The sequence below is a fragment of the Parasteatoda tepidariorum genome, chromosome 7 (assembly GCF_982258835.1).
Source record: "Parasteatoda tepidariorum strain Cologne lab strain chromosome 7, Ptep-v5.0, whole genome shotgun sequence".
NCBI classification, from domain to species: Eukaryota; Metazoa; Arthropoda; class Arachnida; order Araneae; family Theridiidae; genus Parasteatoda; species Parasteatoda tepidariorum.
Genome location: NC_141761.1, coordinates 89241151 through 89262632, shown reverse-complemented (window position 1 = coordinate 89262632; position 21482 = coordinate 89241151). Strand labels below are relative to the sequence as shown.

General features: G+C 27.6%; 1 protein-coding gene across 5 annotated transcripts in view; it reads left to right on the top strand.

Annotated features, from left to right (window-relative positions):
* The window catches only part of LOC107453731 (5'-AMP-activated protein kinase subunit gamma-1), a 369446-nt gene that overhangs the window by 179843 nt on the left and 168121 nt on the right, over positions 1–21482 (top strand). The window contains exon 1 of one of the 5 annotated variants that reach the window (XM_043041891.3): positions 4575–4751. The exons of the other annotated variants lie outside the window; for them this stretch is intronic. Within the exon in view, the coding sequence (XP_042897825.2) occupies positions 4707–4751 (45 nt within the window). The 5' untranslated portion in view covers positions 4575–4706. Of the gene's footprint in view, positions 1–4574; positions 4752–21482 lie in introns of those variants that run through there. 5 annotated transcript variants of the gene reach the window in all.

Genomic DNA, 21482 nt, shown 5'->3' with positions numbered 1-21482 from the left:
TATTATGTTTGGTTAGAATTATATTCTAGCTATTAAGAAATGCTTCTTCTAGCTTAAGAACATAGAAAAAAAGTCAATTCGCGCATTAATGATGGTGGCCGGGATAATCTGGTTGTCAGTGCGCTGGACTTACGCTTGTGAGAACGGGAGTTCGAACCCGCATACTGCCCGTGTATTAATGGTGATTGGTGCAAATTAAAACTGTCGGATTTCAAAGTCCCCCATGTTTCAATAACAAATAAAGACCTCTGGGGGTACTGAATTGGAGATTGATCGTTCTCTGGTTCAGGTCAAATTAGGATCTGTGGATGAATGAATGGATGTATGAATAGGTTTGCTGTGTAAACGGGTGTGGCAGAAGTAGTATTCTTGGCTATACATGGCGTCACTGGAAAACAAGAAAAATCGCACCCCCTCTGCCTTAATGGCCGACGACAACAGCAACAGCAACATTGATGTTTGTTGGTTGCACAGTAGAAAAGAAGTAACAGCTGTATGATTTTTTTCTTTCTTTTTACTACTACACTGTAAAAAATTCCGATTCAAATTACGGTAAAAAGTCCCGGCACTTTAGGTGTTTCAACCGTAAAATCCATTTTTACCGTAAAATATTATCCCGTACACAATTTTTACAGTAATATTTATTTAATTATTGTTATTCGGTGATTTGTGGATAATTATTACTATAAAAATTATAGTATATCATATTCTTTGATCCGTAACCGTAACATGTTCAGGTAAAAATGGATTTTATGGTAAAAAGTTCCGGCATCCTGAGTGCCATTACTCTTTACAATAATTTGATTTTTACAGTGTTACAATGATTCGAAATTTTTTACTTTTTACAGACTCGCGGCAAACTTTTCTGTAAGCATTGTATATACTGCGATAGGTAATGTCCCCCTCAATAGAATAGTTCGCATTATTATTCCGTTTATTAATATTGCATACAAACAAATACAGAATTAGTTGATAAGATGAAAGGCTATTATGAAGGATTTAATCAGAAAGGATACGAAAATTCTTGGAATTTATATTTTAAAAATACAATAAACATGCTCGTTTGTGTAAATAAATAAATAAAAAATCAGCGATATTTACATGTGTTAGTTTCGGACATTTTTTTTCTAACCGTTCTTTCTATTTCTACTTTTATTTTGCCCAGTCTGCATTTCTATATTTCTTTATCCATCAAAGATAGGAGTAATATTTATTTGGAAAGTTAATCTAGTTCGATATCTCTCACCTTCGATAATTATTTTTACAAATTTAAATATTTTAATTTTTTTTCCTTCCACAAATATTTCGTCGCAGACGATAAACCAAAATTGAATGTATAGTTTTATACATTGCATAATATTGGCGCGACAATTGAGTAATTGTTTTTGAGAAAAATTTTCTTTCATATGGTTAAAAACTCACTATCTATTCATATCATAAACTATTTTTCTCCCCTTATCAATTTTATTTTCAGAACTAAAAACAACTGAATCATGTTACAACATTTTTTATATTATAATTGAGGGTTATAACATACGGATAATAATGCAAGTTGCTTCTAAATATAATCTTCATTTTTGTTGTTGGCAACCCATAAAAAGTTCCATTGGAATAAATGAGTAGAAATATTTATTTATATTTGGTAATTGTTAAGCAAAAGTGCGTTATATTCTGATTATGTATATTCAACATGAATTATTTTTAGCATTAGAAACCGCTAAGTTTAGCGATAAACGGCATCATTTTGCAAACCCATTAGGAAATGGTGTAAACAGGCTGTCGTTGCCTTGGTAATGCTTGAAGATCCTTTTTGCCGAGAATATTCTCTTAAACATTTTTATAGAATCCTCATTATAGACCTTAACACTTTACCTTGAATATAAACTTAACACCTTAATATAGACCTCATATTGCAGCACAATATTATAATGCTATTATACTAAATTATGCATGATACTCATTTTATGTTATTAAGCATTTTTTTTTCTTTCAAGTTTATCATTTACAAAGCGAGCCTGGTTAAAATATTTGATTCTCGCAAAAGCAGAACAACACAGAATCTTATGTGAACAAAATAGCGAGATGTTAAGGATTTGAATTTATTTCACGATGAAAAATTTTGTACAAGTGAAATTTTGTTTCGATTTATTTATTTATTTTTTTAATTTTTGTGACAGATGTAAAAAATAACAATCTGTTATAACAGTTTATTTACAACTTAAACCAGTGTTACTTATGATTTTCTGCCTACAAATCGAAAACAAGCTTATATTCCTTTTATTTATGTTGATCAAATGAGCACAATTTGAATGAAATACAATAAATTTTTTTATTAGCATTAGGTAAGTGATAAAATTTGATGTTTGCAGTCTTTGAAGTTATTAAAATGTTACGTTAACATTGACGCTTTTCAAAACTAGCTTATGTCGGTTTCTGATTGGACGAATGTTTAGTTATCTAAGAATGATTTGTAAATCACCTTAATAAAATGAGAGAGCGTGCGTTTCTAAACAAGCATTTTTAGTTTCATTTGTGTAATTTTCGTGATTGAAACATGTACTTGATACAGTTGGATCAATACACCACACGGATGTTGATAATATCGCAAGTTTCGATGTTAGACACTTTATGATGTGATTTTGCAAAAGAAACACGACTGAAAAACTATATTTTCATTTTGACTCATTAAGGGCTTGAAAAAAAGTTTCAAAGGGCTTAACTCTTTCAAAAAACCGTTTTTTTTTTCTTTTTACGATTCGACTATTTTTTGAAACATAATTATTTCTGAGGTTGGAATATTAATAAATTTTTATTTTTCACACATTAATTATATACAGATTTAAATAAAATCAAATCTTTAAAATGTACATATGTTTTAATTTTTTTCTAGTTTTAAATTTTCATTGATTTTTCTGAAAACTAGTAATATATATATTATATTATATTATATTATATTATATTATATTATATTATATTATATTATATTATATTATATTATATTATATTATATTATATTATATTATATTATATATTATATTCTTCCGCGAAAAGTTTCCGAACAATTATTTAACAGAATGGAATAAAATTTTGCACCCATGACGTTTGTATGCGAGTCTATAATTCGAACCGAGGCTATAACGCTTGATCCAAAAATTTTAAACTGATTCCAACTGATGATTTTTAGTGAAAAATCTAAATTTTAACTTAATATTATAATTGAAAATATAAAAATCTTCAAACCTCATTGTTTTTAGAATAATATCTACACATTTCTAAACATACAATTTTAGTAAATATTAATTTTAGTAGGTTATATTAATAATTCTTTGTGTTATTATGTGCACTAAGCTTATCACTTGAATACATTTTGAAAAAAAAAAAATTAAATTTTAAACTAATTTTTTTGGAAAATTTAACAAGATATTTGAAATATTTAAAAACGAAATATTATTTTTTATTTTTAAACTGTGTTTATTTAATGATTGAACAATTAAGAGAATGGAATGTGACAAATTTTCAATGGAGAAAGATATCTTGCTAATAGTTTTCTAATATTTTTAGACAAAATCTAACCCTACACCTATCCCAATACTTATCCAATTTTATGTAAAAAATGTAAATTTTAACTTAATAATATAATTGAATGTATAAGAATTATTAAACCCAATTGTTTCAGTGTCTTAGACCAATAATTAGTCATTTCTAAATAGATATATATTATTTTTAATGAATTATTTATTTTTTTGATATGTGCCCTAAGCATATCACTTGAGTACATTAAAAAAATTGAATTAAGTTTGAAAAAGTTAACAACACATTTGAAATTTAAAATTTTTTATTTTCAACTTTTAAGCTGTGTTTAATGAGAGAAAAATCAGAAGAGTGGACTAATTTTCAATGGATAAATGTTCAATTTTCATTATAGACATTTAATTTTGAATGGACAAATTTTCAATGGAGAAAGATATCTTGCAAACAGCTTTCTGATATTTTTATGCAATATCTAAGACAATGTCTAAATCCAATATCTAAACTCTGTATCAACTGATTTATACTGTTAATTTTTAGTGAAAAATAAAAATTTTAACTTTGTTTATGTGTGTTTACATTAGAGAATATTTTTATTTATTTTCTGTTTATAAAACGTTTAACAAAAGTCTTTCCTTGTTTTCTTTGACAAAAAAAAAGAAAAAAAAACCAAAAAAAAAAGAAAAAGAAAACAGGATTTTCTTAAATTCTATACAGACTTAAAAACAAATTATATTATTGTTATCATCCTAATGGATTTTCTCTCTGTTACTTGAATACTAAATTGGGGATATTTAGAAAGTTTTCCTAAAAAGTAACATATTTTTTGTTACATTAATATTCCGACTTCAATTTCCCTTGACATTTTTATGACCAACATAATTCAATTCAGAAAAGCATTTAAATTCTTAATCTTATTTCTTTCAAGAATAAGTAAGTAGATTCTTTTTAGATAAAGAAAAAAAATATAGAACTTCCTATGAAGTGGCTTGTGTTGTCTTTCGCGCATGCGCGCCTCTCCACGTGGTCCCTGGGACAAGCGAAATTGCTATGGTAACAACATCACTGTGCGATCTTGGGGTTTTCAGAATGCGTCTGGTTGTCTTCTTAGCACCTCAAACCTCTCGATTAAACGGTCCCAGCTTTACCGGCTTCGCATTTTTGTGTCGCATGGATTAATGTTTTGCTGGATATTAATTTTCAAAATGGCTAAAACTTTGCAGGTATTTATCTTTATTTGTATATTTTTAAGTATTGTTTACAATTACTTGTAGGTCCTGCCTACGCTTTTCCGTTGAGTTATTTTTGTTTTCTTGCCGAGTATTGAGGTAAATAAAACGTTTATGTTTTTAACGCAGTCACGGTGATCATAGTACAATTAAAAATAAATAAATAAATGAAAGCATAAAAATTATTGACAGTGCTTTACAAATGCATTTAATTTGCAATCAGTAATTTATTTTCAGGAATTAGTATTACCGTTAAACTTTTTTTTTTTTTAAAGTCAAAAATTATTCGCTTTTTTTTAAAAAAAAAAAAAATCTTAAGACTATTTTTAAGTAGTTTTCAATTATTTTTTTGTTCGTACGACACTTTAAAAAAAAAAAAAATGTATAATAAATATTGTTAGGGCTTTACTAGTGTATTTAATTTGTAATCAATAAATTATTTTTAGAAATTAGTATTACTGCTCAACTTTCGAAAAAAAAAAACATTCTTAATTTTTAAATTTCTAACCATTTTTTAAAAAAAATATTTTCGGATATTTTTTTGTTTAAGGATTACAACAATTACTGTTAAAATTATGTGTACTTATTTACTTACGTACCAATTAGAACATCTATGGTTGGTTTAATGTAAATTCGAGAAAAAAAGGGTTTCGGTCAGTAGGTATAATATGGTGTAAACATTTTAATAAATTATAAATCGCTTATTTAAATGCAAATTTTGATTTGTAAGAAAATTAACTTGTATCTCCTATCGAAGCAACTCCTCAGTTTTTTAATTAATTGATAACGCTAGGTGACACGACCCCTGCTGGCTTCGCTTATCAGCCCTTCACTATTGCTTATAACTTTATTATATTATTGTATTAACACATGTGGTTCCTGATTCAAATGGGATATATTTAAGCCTAATCATTTTAGTTGGTTATAGCCGCTGTTTTGTTTCTTAAATTCAAATTTAATTTTTGGTTACTAATAAAAGATCATTAAATATTTTTTGCCGGACAGATTGTTTGGTATTAGCACGAAATGTTAATTTCTTATATTGTTTTACAGTTTTGTATTCATTATTTTAATTATAAATCTTGACTAGACACGGTTTTACATAATGTTTATTATAATAGTGAATTATCGCTTATTTACTGTTTAGTAATTGTAAAATTGTTAACAAGTTAGATTCAATATTTTTGTCATAGAATGTTGTGTAGTAAGGTAATATTATAACACTATTATATTAGAATAAACAGCGGTTTAAGTTGTTAGGCCTTTAAATGCAGAATAATAATCCGAAACAAAACTCAGTAAATAATGTTATAATAGTTGTAAATAATGTTCAAAAAAGTTCATAAATAAATACTACAGGAAAATACCGTTAAATGAAGAATAAATAAATGATTATAAAAAGCGTCTTTATATCGTTTTTTCTTACTTTTACCATATTATTTGATTTTCTGGTTTATAAGAACAATGCGCCGACAGCAATGAAAAAGGGATTATAGAGCAATATTGTTTTTTTGTTTTATGGTGACCAAAAAAAATTTTATTACTGAAAATAAAACCCATTTGGAAGTTTTATTTTTCTTAAAGGATCACCGCTATTATTTTTAAAATCGCCCATAATGTTTTAAATAATGCTGATGGCGAGGTATTACATATTTACGATTTTTTTTCAGTGTGTTTCAAACTGTTTGAAGTTTTAATCAAAGCATTAAAAAAACTAAAAAACACATTTGTCATTTTTGGTAAGACGTTAATAATGCTTTTTAAAGTATCGGATTACTTAATTTTTTTGAAAAAAGATCATAAGCTGAAATTGGGAACAAGAAAAAAGTTTTCGAAATTAAATAAATTTCAATAAATTTTAAATTTTTTGGCGTTTTAAATATATTTTTTTTAATTCTAGTGTTAATATATACAGTTCAATTGCATGTTAACTGAAGTATTTCTCTTCATTAAAGAATTACATGTATCGAATGTGTTCATGTTCTTCAAGATTTTGTCATTATTGAAATATAACACATAGGAACAATTTTTTTTTGTTTTCTTTTGCATGAGATTTTTTAAACAAATCTTAGCTATTTTTGTATCTCTCATTTCGAATTTGAAATCGGTTTCTCCCCCCCCCTCCCCTCAAAAAACACCCTTTTTAATGTCATTTTTAGTCGAATTCTTACCGAAATGCACAAGTTTAAAAATGTCGTATAACAGGGGGTCGCATAAATGTTGTGACAAACTTCTAGGAGAGTTAGGACACATCATCATGATTGAAATTGCATAGGAACCAGGGTTGGGTTTTTGACGTCAAAAAGTGGTTTTTGACATGACAGGGGTATAATACTGGTTTAAACCGTCAAAAACCCGTTGAAAATGTCAAAAACTGAAGTTTGCCAAGAAAATATATTAACTTCAAAACTACCAACAGTTGCCATGCATTATATTGAAATTTAATTATACTATAGGTAATCAGCAGGTTTTAAAATATTTTTTTATTAAAATTAAGGTAAAATAACAGATTTAAAATCTCAGAAATTTATATTCAAATGCATGTGCAGAAAAATTTTGCACAACAGTTGTTTAAATATTTATATTTAAAAAAAAAATTTTTTCTTTTTGATACTTAAGAAAATTAAAAGTTTATTACTATGCATTTTTGACATATAAGGAACATATAACTAATATTTATAAGGAACTTACAAGTTATGTTGTATAAATACAAACTTGATATAAGATACAAGTGTTAAAAAATTTTTTTAATGTTATACCGAATATCTTTATTATCCAGTATGTTAATTTGAATTTAAAAGTAGTTAAATTTATGAATAATGATAAATATAATTCATATTGTTTATTATATTTATTTATAATTATTACACTTATCATTTTAAAACAATTTTTATCTCTTAATTTTTTTTCTCCACTTGTATTAAGAATACAAATAATGCATATCTTGAAAGTAAGAAGTAATTATTCAGGGTGGCCACTCGAATCAGATTTCAAATTTCCCTGATTTTTCCAGGTTTTCCAGATAAAAATCTTAAAATTTCCAGGTTTTTGTTTCTTTTTTCTTATAAAGTATAGGATGTGTACAAGAAAAGTGTCTATATTATAAAATATTTTATTCAAAATGTTACTTTTTTAACATATCATACTTGAAAAAAATAATTTATTTTGACAATTTTCAAGATTTTTATTTATTTTTTAATGTTTTGGTACAAAATTTTGAATCAAAATTCATATATTGACCAACAAAGGAGCCTTTTTTAAAAATTAAAATATGTTATAAGAGGTTAAAATGAAATAGAAAAAATTGCCATTAATGCAACAATTGTAACAATTTGTCGACAAACATTGCTGTTAGCGATTGTAAAAAAATGTGTGATTCGTTGGTTTGCTCAGAAAAAATAATTCACAGATTTCTTTGAATGGGAGTAGAAAAAGAAAAAGAGTGCGATATAAAATCTATTATCATAAAATTTAACCAACTGATTTTTGGAGAATTTTATAAAGTTAAAAATACAAAAACATTTTGTCAAAATCGAGAAAAAAAATAACCACCAAAGCATCGGAACAAACTTGAGCCATAAATGGATTCAGCCCAAAGACAGTATTTAAAAATAGAAGCTAATATCCTAAATCTTTTTCCACCTACACCAGAATCTTTCCTAAATTGCACAGTCCCATACTCTCATAGCGGTCAAAGGTTTCTGCATTCGTTTAGCAACAGTAGGAGAATTTTATGTGGCATTCTAGTTTAACAGCTGTAATGGAGCAAATTTTGATGCAAGCAAAGTATTGCTAAGTTGATGACATTTCAACTGTTTGGCGATACATTTCCGTAAAAAAAAGTGGGTATAATGGATGAAATAATTTAAATTAAGAAAATTAGCAAATAATTTAAATTAGTGAAATTAAAAAAATTATCAAAGAAAAATTTCCAGCTTTTCTTTAAAATTCCCTGATTTTTCCAGGTTTTTATCCAAATTTCCCTGATATTTCCAGGTTTTTTCCAGTATAAAAAAATTCCCTGATAATTCCAGGTTTTCAAGGTTTTCCAGGTGGGTGGCCACCCTGTTATTCAACAGCTGAATATTTAGATATTCAACAAAACCACATCGTATTCAGCAAAATGAAATTCACAAGTATTTGGATAAACTAAATTTTCAGCATAGTAAATGAATAGGCTGAATATACTGTAAATCGACACTAACTACTCTGTGTATTTAACAGAAAGCACTTAAATTTGTATTGTCTTATGTTAAAAAGATTATTAAGAAGATTTAAAAGAATATTAAAAAGATTTTTCTTTAAAAGAAGATGTCTAATGTACAAAACTGCTAATGTTTATCTTTAAAAATGTCTAATTTTTAGTACAATCTATACTATACACTAAATTTGGTTATAAATAAATTTCTTAATAATATCACTGCAGATTTTCAATAACACATGAAAATGAATACATAATATTACAAAAGATGTGAGTTTTAATAACACATGAAAATGAATACATAATATTACAAAAGATGTGAGTTTTCAAAAGTACAAGATTTTGGTTACTATTCAAAATATAAGTGTTTCTTCAAAATTTAAAATTTATTTTTTCTAGAACATATTTAGAAACACTATCCTTTAAAAAATATATAAATTTTATGTATTAATTAAATTTCACATATGAATATAGGTTTTTGACATTTTCGACATTTTTGACAGTGAGGTTTTTGACGTGACAGTTTAAACCATGGTTTAAACTGTCAAAAACTGTCACATGTCAAAAACCTGCCAACCCTGATAGGAACCCATGCTCGGAAATGTTTTTGTACGCTTCCCTATTATGAACTATTCATTCGTGTGCTTCTGAACGTGTTCTAATCGGAAAGCGCCACTTACGAGGACGTTTTCGGGCATGCGTTCCTATGCAATTTTAATCCTGATGATGTGCCCTAACTCCCCTGAAAGTTTGTCGCAACATTTATGAAGCTTTTTGTTACATATAACGTTTTTAAACTTGCTCATTGTTAGACAAAAAATAGACTGAAAACGTCATTAAAAAAACTGTAGCTATAGGATCAAAACTAATTATCCATATATCTTCAATTTTACTAGTTCAGAAGGAAAAAAAAAGAGAAAAAAAAAGAAGAAACGAAAGAGAAAAAAGAAAGGTAAAAAGGAAAAAACAAAGCTAATTAATGCTTACAGAAGTGTGTATAGGTTTGTACGCAAAAATATTTTACAAACTTTTTACGGGTTTTAAATATGCGTTAATTTGCATCTTAATGGATAGATACCTGAACGTGATTCCCGTTGAGAAAACTCGAAAATCTGGTTAAAAGAGATGCTATGAATAAGTAAATATCTTTTTAATTTCACCAAGAAGCGTCGCATTTTAGTAAGTAAGGTAAAATAGTCAAAAAAATAATGAAGAAAGACATTGCTAATTTTGTTGTAATTGTCTGCTCCATAACAGCTTGGTTATAGATACACGGTATCATTAAAAACATACGTGAAGTTTTTTCCCCCCCTACCGAATTTAACTGTAAAAGGAGCGAAGAGTAAGGGTGTAGTTTCTATATATGCTTTTTTAATGTTCCTCATTACTTCAAATAAACTAATGTTGCATATTTATTCTATTCGGTAGTAACGAAGCATGTAAGTGGCAGTAGATTTTTCGTTACCCAATCAGAATATGAGAAATATATCACGTGGTATATTCGATCTTAATTCACTTTCTCTGATAAAATTATAATTGTGCAATTAGCATTTTTTAAGAGGTAGTTCACTATTATACATTTATCTGTTTTTAGATTTTCGATAGATGTGTTTAATTTTGCGTAATTTGCGGTTAACCCTTTGACGCAGAATTTTTATTAAACATATTTTTCATTTTTTTCCTCATTATTTTGTATTATTTGATTGAAATTATTGCATGTAGTATTTTAATAATTTATGGTTATGAAATATAGCATGAAACACTGGTGACTTTTTCTGCCGTTAAAGTTAAAATCTTCCCAACACGGCTCACTGCCAAATGATAATTTTTCAAATTTTTAGTTATTTGAGCTTATTTGGATTTAATAGGAACAGTTATTCATCAGTGAAATTTCTTTAATTTACGAAATCAATTATTGATAAATTTTTGAATATGAATGAAAAAAAATTCAAACGATTTTTTTTGTTTTTTTTTTTGGATTTTATATTTTAGTACGAATGTAATTCCGATAATCTAAGCGATATTTTTAGTATCTATATGACTGTTTTTTTTTCAATTAAAAAAAATACTAAAATAAACTTTTACTTGTAATTGTAGCGTCAGAAAACGATAGATAAGATGTACACCATCTACGTCAAAGGCTTAACGAAATTTTCTGTATCATTATAATAGGTTTTCAACACGTTTCAACGTTTAAAAAAATTCTTTTAAAAATATCTAAAATCAGACAAATGTACAGCATAACCCTATCTACTCAAAACTACTAACCGCATAGTCCAGGGGTGGGGAAACTTTTTTGGTTGTGGGCCAAAAATCTGGGGAAAAAAGTTTGGTGGGCCTATTTAAAACTTCTAAAATGAAAATTCGAACTTCTGAAATAAAATAAAGTCAATTCATCATTGAACGCATGTCTACATCAACTTTGCGTTTTTTAGTTGCTATTCTGGGGTTAAAAAATTTTACAAATAACTAAAAAAAGCAGTAGCCATTTTATACATTTAATAATTTCACCATTATTTACAATGACGCTGTATGTGTGCAATCTTTCCATACGCAGTAAATAATGTTAGAACTCGAGCCGGCAGAAAAATCCGCTGGTTGGAACTTAAAAATGCGTAGTCTGTCTCATGTGAAGTACAATTCACCATATGTCAGCTCCTCAAGAAAGACAAACACTAGTTGGAGCTAATCTACGGCTATACTTTAAAGAACTTCTGCTTTCAACATTTTACCAATTGAAGCTGTCTGTGCTAACTATTTCCATCAATTTATGTCTTGTAGAACAAAAATAGAGAAAGTAAAAAGGTCATCAGTACTGAGTAAAAAAAGAAAGAACAAAAATAGCTTTAAACAAAGTAGACAAGAAAATGGATGTATAATGTATATTGTTTATATTCGCCGGATCGGCAATTTGAAATTCTGTCCGCGGGCCGGATAAAACCTTCCGGCGGGCCATAGTTGGTCCGCGGGCCATAGTTGGTCCGCGGGCCGTAGTTGGCCCATCCCTGGCATAGTCTGTTCGCCTTTTTTCAAAAAATGAATAGAAGTGTATCAAATTTTCAATCGCTATTTCTCCTAATATTGTATGATAAAGTAGGGTTTAATGAAGGAAAAACCTTTTTGGAAATGTATATCGCTGTCGAATTGAAATCGAATCTCTATCATCAAAGTTAAAAATCATTAAGTTAAAAAAAAAAAAAAAAAAAAAAAAAACCAAGAAAACGAGCAATTAAAATTTTAACCTTAAATTCAAGATGGCGAGAGTAGACGCTTTTAAAGGAATGTTATAAATAAATAAATGAAACAAAAGTAAAATACGAATAAGAAATTAAACTAAAAATTGGAGAAACGTTTGTAGCTAAAATTTTCTTTTAAAAAAATGAAAAATTTAAAGGTATCAGAAATAAACAAAGCTCATTTGTTTGACAGGATCCATCAATTTTTCTCATACACATAATCTTGAGAAACGGCATAGAATTGATTGAATATTTCAGTGAAGCGGTAAATTGTGCATTGTTAAAGAACTATCATTTGTCTGCCAAGACCTAACGCGACAGTTATTTGTAACCAAGATATAAATACATTCTTTGTTCTGGAATTTTATTCCAGGCAACTCTATTCCACTTTCGCCAACTTATTTGAGACAATGTTCGGTTTTTGATTTTTTAAATTTGTAGTAAATTAGAAAAAAATTATGAACGATTGATTGTTTTTTGATACGTCTGTTTTAAGTATAACGATTATAAACCTTTTAAGCCTTAGACCCAGAATTTTTATGAAACATATTTTTCATACTTTTTTGTATTAATTTTAGACAAAATAAATGAAAAATTTTATATTTAACATTCATCTATGGTTATGAAATACAGCATAAAGCAATGGTGTCTTCTTCTGCGTTAAAGGTAAAATTTTCCAAACACGGCTCACTTTCAAACTGTAATTTTTCAAATTTGTATTTATTTGTAGTTATTTAGATCTAAGAGAAGCAATTCTTTAACATCGAATTTTTTTACTTTAAAAAAGAAGTTATTGATAAATTTTTGAATGTAAATGAAAAAAAAATTTTTTTTTTTTTCAAACTACTTTTTTAGAATTTTATATTTTAGTACAAATATAATTCCTATAATCTGTCAGATTTTTTTTAGAAACTATTAGATTGATTTTTAAAATTAAAAAATACTAAAATATATGAAAAACAAAACTGGTGTACCATCTGCATTAAAAAGTCAAGGATCGCGTGGAAAAATTTGAACGCTGAACCATAATCCTATGTAATTTCTCAGCGTTAAATATCATCGTATTTTGATCATGTTGATCCATAAGTATTGTGTAATCAAATTCAAGATTTATTCATACGATAATCTGGACAGTATTTCGTACCGTATTTAGTTTGCTTCAAATTTGAACAATATTATGGTTAAACCCAAATATCGCCAGAGTTTGGTTACAGACTTTTTGTTAAATATCCTGTTTTTATCAAAATTGGGAAAAATCTACTCATAGTTTTGAGAGTTTAGATTTATCATTAAATCGTTTTTTTCTTCTAGCGGCGTCCTGTTTTTGCCAATCTGTAAAATTACCTTTTTTTGTGAAAATGGTGTGGAGATATTGTAAGATATTCATAAAAATATTGATAAATGCGGAAAAATATTGTGAAAGGTATGTTTTTAAGCGCAAATATTTTTTGAAGGATTCATTTGTATGATAAAAAAATTTGGAGGTCTCATTTGTCCTATAAAATATTTTGTAAAGGGTTCATTTGTAGGATAAAAAAACTGTGAAGGTTCCATTTGTATGATAATATTTCGTGAAAGATCTGTTTTTAAGGCAAAATGTTTTGTGAAGAATCTATTTATGTGATAAAATAATTTTTGAAAGGGTTAATTTGTACAATAAAATAATTTATAAAATGTCTATTTGTATGATAAAAAATCTGCGAAGAGTCCATTTGTATGATAAAACATTTTGTGAAAGGTCTGTTTATATGATAAAATATTTTATGAAAGGTACGGTTTTAGGGTGAAATATTTTGTGAAAGGTCCATTTGTGCGATATCTAATTATGTGAAAAATCTATTATTACAATAAAATATTTTACTTAATTCTTAATTTTGAATAGGGAGATATATTACGTATTATAGGAGATTAAGTTCCAGTCGGTTCTTTTTCTCAATTATAATTATTGAAGAAATCTTTTATCGGAAGAGCGGCTTCATATGTAATACACTGTTAAGGATTTAACTATTTACTTTAATTAATTTAATTAAACTTATTCATTGAATTATTTATTTAACAAGCTGTTTGCTCACTGTCTGATTTCGAGTGACGTAAAAAATAGCAAACTTATCGTATTGCATGGATTCAGGGGATGTTTACATACATTGATTAATTAAATTAGTTTTGTATGATTTGACAGAGATAGTTAGCGAAAAAAATTAAATTTAATTAAAGCAATTTTTAATACCATATGTAATGAATTAGTGTAATTTTCATTACATTATGTTACTCTATAAAAAAATTGCTGTAGAAAGTATTGGGACCCTTAGTGCAGCCTTCGTAAAATCCATTTTACCGTAAAATTTATTTACGTAACTTTTATAGAAGTATTTATTTAGTTACAGTGATTCAGTGATATTACTGTAAATATTACTGTAAAAATTGCGCAAATTTTTACTGTAATTTGATACAGGGATTTTTACAGTCTATGCAAAACTGCGTTTTTAAGTGAATTTTAAAATATAAATTCTTGGCAAAATATTAATGTTTAACATTTTTGTAAAAATGAGTAACGTAGTAAAATGTAATAACTATTTTTGTGTGTTGGATTGTTTGAAGTTTTCCTTGTAATCAATTGTAATCAAACATGTTATCACTTTGTTTGAAATATTTTTGCAACGTTTGTATTTTATAACGTTTCAGTAAAGCAAATTAAATATATTTTAAATCGTATGCTTATCACAAAGAATTTTAATGGTATTTCTCAGATCAAGAGCAAGAACTTTGTTGCAAAGAACTTTATGCTCTCGCAAAATTTTTTTTTCCAAATTGGTTAAGAACAATTGCTATCTAGAACAATACTAACGTGCTAATTTTATGCAACTTAAACTACAATTTGTAGCTAATTTTCTATAGTTTGAAGCAAACTTTTTAGCTGCATTTTGCAGCAAAATTTGATACAACTTTAGCTACAATTTGTAAAAAATTTACTACAACTTTGGCATTAATTTGTAGCAAATTCGATACAACTTTAGCTGTAATTTGTAGTAAATTCGATAAACTTTAACTACAATTTTCGAAAAATTAGCAACAACATTTAAATTGAACCTTATTATCGAGAAATCAAGTTTAAGTTGAAATAATTTGTTTCATTAAATGGTTCGAATTAGAATATTAAGGTTGCAGTAAAAAAAAAGAAAAAAAGGACTAATATTATGGATTTAAAGTGGTCGAAACTTTCTAACAATATAAAGCATTTTGAAAATAAACCTATTTTTAACGAAATTTAGTAGGAGCCTAAATCGTACGCTGACTTTCATGGCGTTTTAAAATCCCCATTCTCTTTTTTTCCTTTCATTTTTGTGTTATAGAAAAGCGTGGGAAATAAGCAAAATAAGTTCAAAAGAGTGCAATGAGCCGCGATGGCTCAGGGGATAGAGCGTTTGCCTTCCAATGAGGTGAACCGGAATTCAATCCCGGCGATGGCTGGTCTATATGAATTCCGCATCCGGCTTGCACCGACCACAGTGCTGACGTGAAATATCCTCAGTGGTAGACGGATCATGGGTTATTCTACTTGCCGTCTGGCTAACCGTGGGAGGTTCTCGTGGTCTTCCTCTCCATGTAACGCAAATGCAGGGGTTAGTTCCATCAAAAAGTCCTCCACGAAGACAAATTTTTCCCAATACTTGATCCAGGAGTTCTCTTGTTTTCTGGATTGGGTTCAAAATTACGAGGCTACGAGGTTGAACATTAGTAGTCGTAAACCCAAAAAAATTGGGTCGGCTGTTCAACGACGGTTATAAAATAAAATAAAATGAAAAGAGTGCAATATATTTCAAAGATAAATAGTCTTTGAACTTCATCATTAGAAAAGCGCTGAGGTAATTATTACCCGTTTCGCTTGACCGGAACAACCGTCTGTTGCAGAAATATTATAAATAAATAAGAAAGAAAGGTTGATTTCAAGTGTATTAAGCATTCCCACAACGGTTTGTTGTATGCTAGAGAGATAAAGGAAATAAAGGTTCCGAAATTTCGTTACCAATGGCATGGGTATATGATCTGCCTTGCGCATAAGCTGCCTTTACTTTTTAGGCAAGCTTGCTTTCAACTGGTTTAGGCAGGTTTTCAATTGCCACTGAAGTTCAAATCCTAGTCCTTCACAAAGATATATAGCTCAATGACTCTTAACTACTTAGCCATCGCTACTTTGAATTTAAATAAAACCGTAATCGTAAATCGTTAAGAAAAAGAACAGGGAATTAGACAGAATTTTAAAATATGATTTAAAAAAATTGTACTCAATTAATTTAAACTTTGCTGATTTTTTTCCATAAAAATATACGCCGTGTTTATTAAAAGATTTATTGTAAAAATTATTATTTCGATACCTGTTGAATCACAATGTCGTCCAAATTTGCCGCAACTTTTATACAATCCCAGTTTTAACATAATTTTACAAATTAAACCTCTTTAACTTGTTTACTTGATATTGGTTCAATTTTTCACTTTATTAATGGTTACAGAAAATTTACATGAATTTATACACGAAAGATGAACCGAATTTTTAGAGTCAAGTTTTCATCCGAATTTCATCCTAAAAATTCTTTTGTAATTTTTACGAACGAAAAATTTTATATTTATAGTATTTTTTTAATCCAAAAATCTTCTTTCTTGTGTTCTAAAATGATGTGAGTGATATTATTTAGTAGGTAATATGATCTAGTAGTTTTTCGGTAAATAGCTTTGAGTTTATTTTGTTACAATCATTCTTATCTCTTTTTAACGAAAATTTATTTTTGCATTTTATTTTATGACGTAAAGGTATTAATAATTTAACATAAATAACCTATCATTATTTTTTTGTCATTTTATAATTTAATTTTTTAAAAGGGATCTTACTTCGTTCTAATCAATTATTATTACTATTATTTGTTTTTAGTTTTTAAAAATATTATGGTATTAAAAATATATCTCTTTATATAATTCTTGGAAATTATATGTTGATTAATATTATTTTCGTGAGTTTTATGGGTGTTTTAGGCGAATATATTGTTGAATTATAATGATTTATGAGGATATGAAAATTAAGTTAAAGAGCCCATAAATTTAGAAATCAGGAATTGCTCAATTATTGAAGTTCCGCAGCCTATGTATTTAAATTAAAGTTTTATCTCTATGGTATGTTCTGTAGTAGAATGTATTACGTGTACTTATTTCATGTACATGTTAGATTTTATTTTAAGCATACCTAAAAGTATTTAAGAGACGTTCTTATATTGTTTTTTTTATAGGATTTTATTTATGTAAAATATCACTAACTGTTTATATTGAAGGCTTGACTGAGTCTTAATTATTAGCAGTTCGTAGGATCTTGCATTAAAGCTTAAGATATATTTTAAATAAAAATTTTTTGAATAAAGTTATAACTAGAAAAAAATTAGTACCTTCCTTTTACATTTAAATTTATAAATTATTGGTTTTAAATAGAAGATTAATGTTTATTGTAACGCTTCTTCTACTTGTAGAGAATTAAAATAAATTTGAATTGGAAAAAAGTTGTAAGCCAGATTTTATAAAAAATTCACTGCTCAACTTGTAAATATAATTGCGTTTAATCAAAGCTTTCATTCTGTGAATAAAGTAGTCACTCATCTCTGAAGTATTTATGACAGTTACAATTTATTTATCTCTCAATTATAAAAGTGTAAGCATCATTTTAAATTGAACTCGATATTTTAATTTTTTTAAAAATCATTTTTACCTACTTTTGAAGGTGCAATTTTTTTAAATTAGTTTTCGGTCGAATTTTATATAGCTTTAAAAGAACACATTCGTTTGTAACATGTCCTTGTTAAAAAAATGCGTTCATTGCATATTTTTGACTGAAAATAAAGAATCTGTAATTTTTTTGTTTACTACGCTCTGTTTTCTCAAAAATCCATATTTTAGTTTGGCAATTTTATGTATTTTAACTGTAAAATTAACAGGCAAAGGAAAGGTGCTCTCATTCAAGCTGTTCGAAGGATCTGTCGTAATATAAAATGATGCTTTTTTGTGAATAATATGCTATTTATATGAATGCTATGAGTTTGTAACTGTTACTCAAGACTGTTAGGTCAAGTTTAGCCTATCTAAAGCTAGCGCTGTCTACTCTTATTTTGAAAATGGCGCAAAAAGTCAATATTTAGAAAAGCCACAGTTTCGTGAAATAACTTAAGTTTGAGGCCAAAGATGGTCGAGAAACTTAAGTTTGTGATCAAATGTTTTAATATTTAAAAAGTTTCTCCAATACTGCGTTACTAGGGCTTATAAAACATAGCAAAAATTGAGAATAAGGCAGTGATTTTGATAATTTTTATCTAGGTGAAAAAATGTCACCAAATTGGCGATTATAAAAGTTTCAAAGAACTTTTAAAGTATTTTAGCTATTTTTCTGTTCTTATTCTTCACGGTAAGATTATATACTTGGTTTGTTCGCCTTGCTTTAATTATAAGGCACTTAAACTACGACTTTTTTATTTTCCTTGGCGAAAGGGCTTCGAAAAACAGCGTTCTCAATGGGACAGTCACTAAGTTGGCGACCCTATTGGTGACATTTTTGAGTATAAAAGTTATATCTACCAACTCGAAGTTTCGAGGCTATGGTTGCATTAGAAAGCGAGATTTCCGAGAATTCTCTAGCTGCTTGGCGAATTTTCTCCTTTAAAAACGATTTGTGGTGGACCATTTTGGATTTAATATCTGAATCAAACTTTTGCTTATGCAGAATCATGTAGCCCCAGGACTGTAAAAAAGTTAACATTTATTGTACAAAGTTTTTCTTTTAACAATTTCTCAAAATCATTATATTGATTAAGCAAAAAAAAAAAAGCCTTGATACCAGGCCCGTAGCCTGGAGGCGGGGGGAGACCGTGGGGACAAATCCCCCCCCCCCCCCCCGAAATTCTGGGATTCAAACTTTTTAGTCTTTCTTTGAGCCTTTGAGCGGGATATTCTGGTTTATCCTAAAAAAGTAATCGAAAAATTTTCTTCAAATCCCCGTCGCATGTCTTTGTAAACTTTGTTTACAAATTGATATCATTATGTAATATTAATTGAATTATTATGTAATGTAATCGAAATTATTATGTAATATTAATTGAAAAATAATTATTATGTAATATTTTTTAATTACTAGTTTAACTTTTGCAAACAACAGAATAAACAATATTTGTTACAATGTTTTTTCCCCTAATTTGCATGTCTGAAACTGCCCTTGCTTCTTACCATACCCCCCCCCCCCGAAAAAATATCCTGGCTACGGCCTTGCTTGATACCTTAAGAGCTTAGTTAATAAAACAATAAAACATTATGATTAAATGTATTAAAGACAGACCGCCTTTGGCGACTAGTTTAATCTCTTTCGGAGTTCGTTGTTTTCGCGGTTCTTAATTGATCAACTTCAAGACGTTGATTAAAAATAATGGTTGTACGTAATTATTTGGAATAATAATCTCATCAATACAAATAAAATTTCCAATTAATCAAATTGGAAATAAAAATCTCACGCATGAATCTCTAGAAACTGCTGGGTAGCTCTCACGAACTCGACGATGCTTCATTGCTACAACTGTTAATTACTCGCCTTCACATCATTTTTTTAAACGTTTAACAATTGTTAAAGAAATTTTTCAAAGTTTGGTTAGAATTTAACTTTTATTTCACTCCATAACCATTTGAGAAGGAGTGTTTTTAGTTAAAATTGATCCTTTTTTTGTTGTTCGAGTTGGTATTTCTTTTATTGAATTTTTTGATTGTATGAAATATTTTTCCGTTATATAATGAAAAAGTGAGAATTATAAATAATAAATTCGTTACTATTATGTTAGTTGTTTAGATTTCAAAACTCGATAAACATTCCTCGGGTTCATTATTATCACTTTTTTTTATCATATAGAAGTGAAAATATTTTCAATTCATGTGAAAATGTAGAATTAAACGTAAGTTATTGTAAGCCTTTCAAAATCTGTTGAGCGTTCCAGAAAAAAAAATTAAATAAACGAAGACTTGAAAAAGCTATAAAAAAATAACGGAAAGAGTAAGAAATGTACATATTGCTGCGTTCTGCATAAGAAACCACATAGTTTTGACCTTCCAAGTTATAGCATGTTCCAATTGATAAAAACTATGAAACAATGTTTTTGTAAGCAATAAGCACCATTTTCTGAAACAAAATTAGCATGACCCTTGTTAATATTTCAGTTGTAATGGTGTCTGATACTTTTATCTTAAATGTTTAAATGATTCCATATGAAAAAATAGTAAATTTTTCCTTAACATTTATTCAGTTATGAGTTTAATATTAAGATTACAAACATTAATAAGCATTGTTCAAAGGCATAAAATGAATTGTAGATGTATATGAAAGGGTAAAAGTTGCTCCAAAAAAAAAAAAAAAAAAACTACACCAATTTAATGTTTTGATTGTTTTTAAAATTATTTAAATAATGTTGAGTTCAAAGTTAAGATCAAATTCTTTAAAAAAAATCTTGTTAAATAATATATTGTTAAATAATATGCTTATATTTCAAAGGCTTGAATATAATATTGTGCTATTCTAAATTTCATACTTTATTTTTCAGTTTATATTTAGAATTTTTTCTGTTATCAACATGAACGAGTTTTTTTATGCTTGCATCATCTTTTTATTCTAATAATTTCAAAATAAAATGCTCATAAATAGAAAAAAATACAATTTTCACAATTCATTTGAAGTGTATATTATTTTATTTAATGCTGTACTATTATTCATATTTGTGTGTTTAAAGCTTCATTGTGTTTTAAAAAAATGACAAAATGTAGCTTATTCTTTATAAATTATTAAATCATTAGTACTAAAGCGTACCTTTACTTCACGATTCTATGTACACATACGTATGCAGACAATTTTAGTCTCTTTTATCATTCCATTGTTTTTCAATGTTTTTTTCTTCAATTAAAAATAGATATTATCTTAAATTTTTATTGCTCTCCTTAAAAGTTAGCAATGATACAGTTGAAAAAAAAATCATTTCATAAAGCAAATTGATATTAATTACATACTCTTAAACCAGTGATTCTCAACCTTTTTTTTGTTGCGGCACACTTTTAACGATTTCGAAATTTGACGGCACACAATGAAAAAAATTAGATTAAAAGTTGTTTAATTACCCATTTTACACTGTGTTAAATAGTTTATGTTAATAATTTTGAATGTGAAATAAAATAATATGTACTACAAAAGCACATTTATTAAGGGATTAATTATTTATTTCGACCAATTTT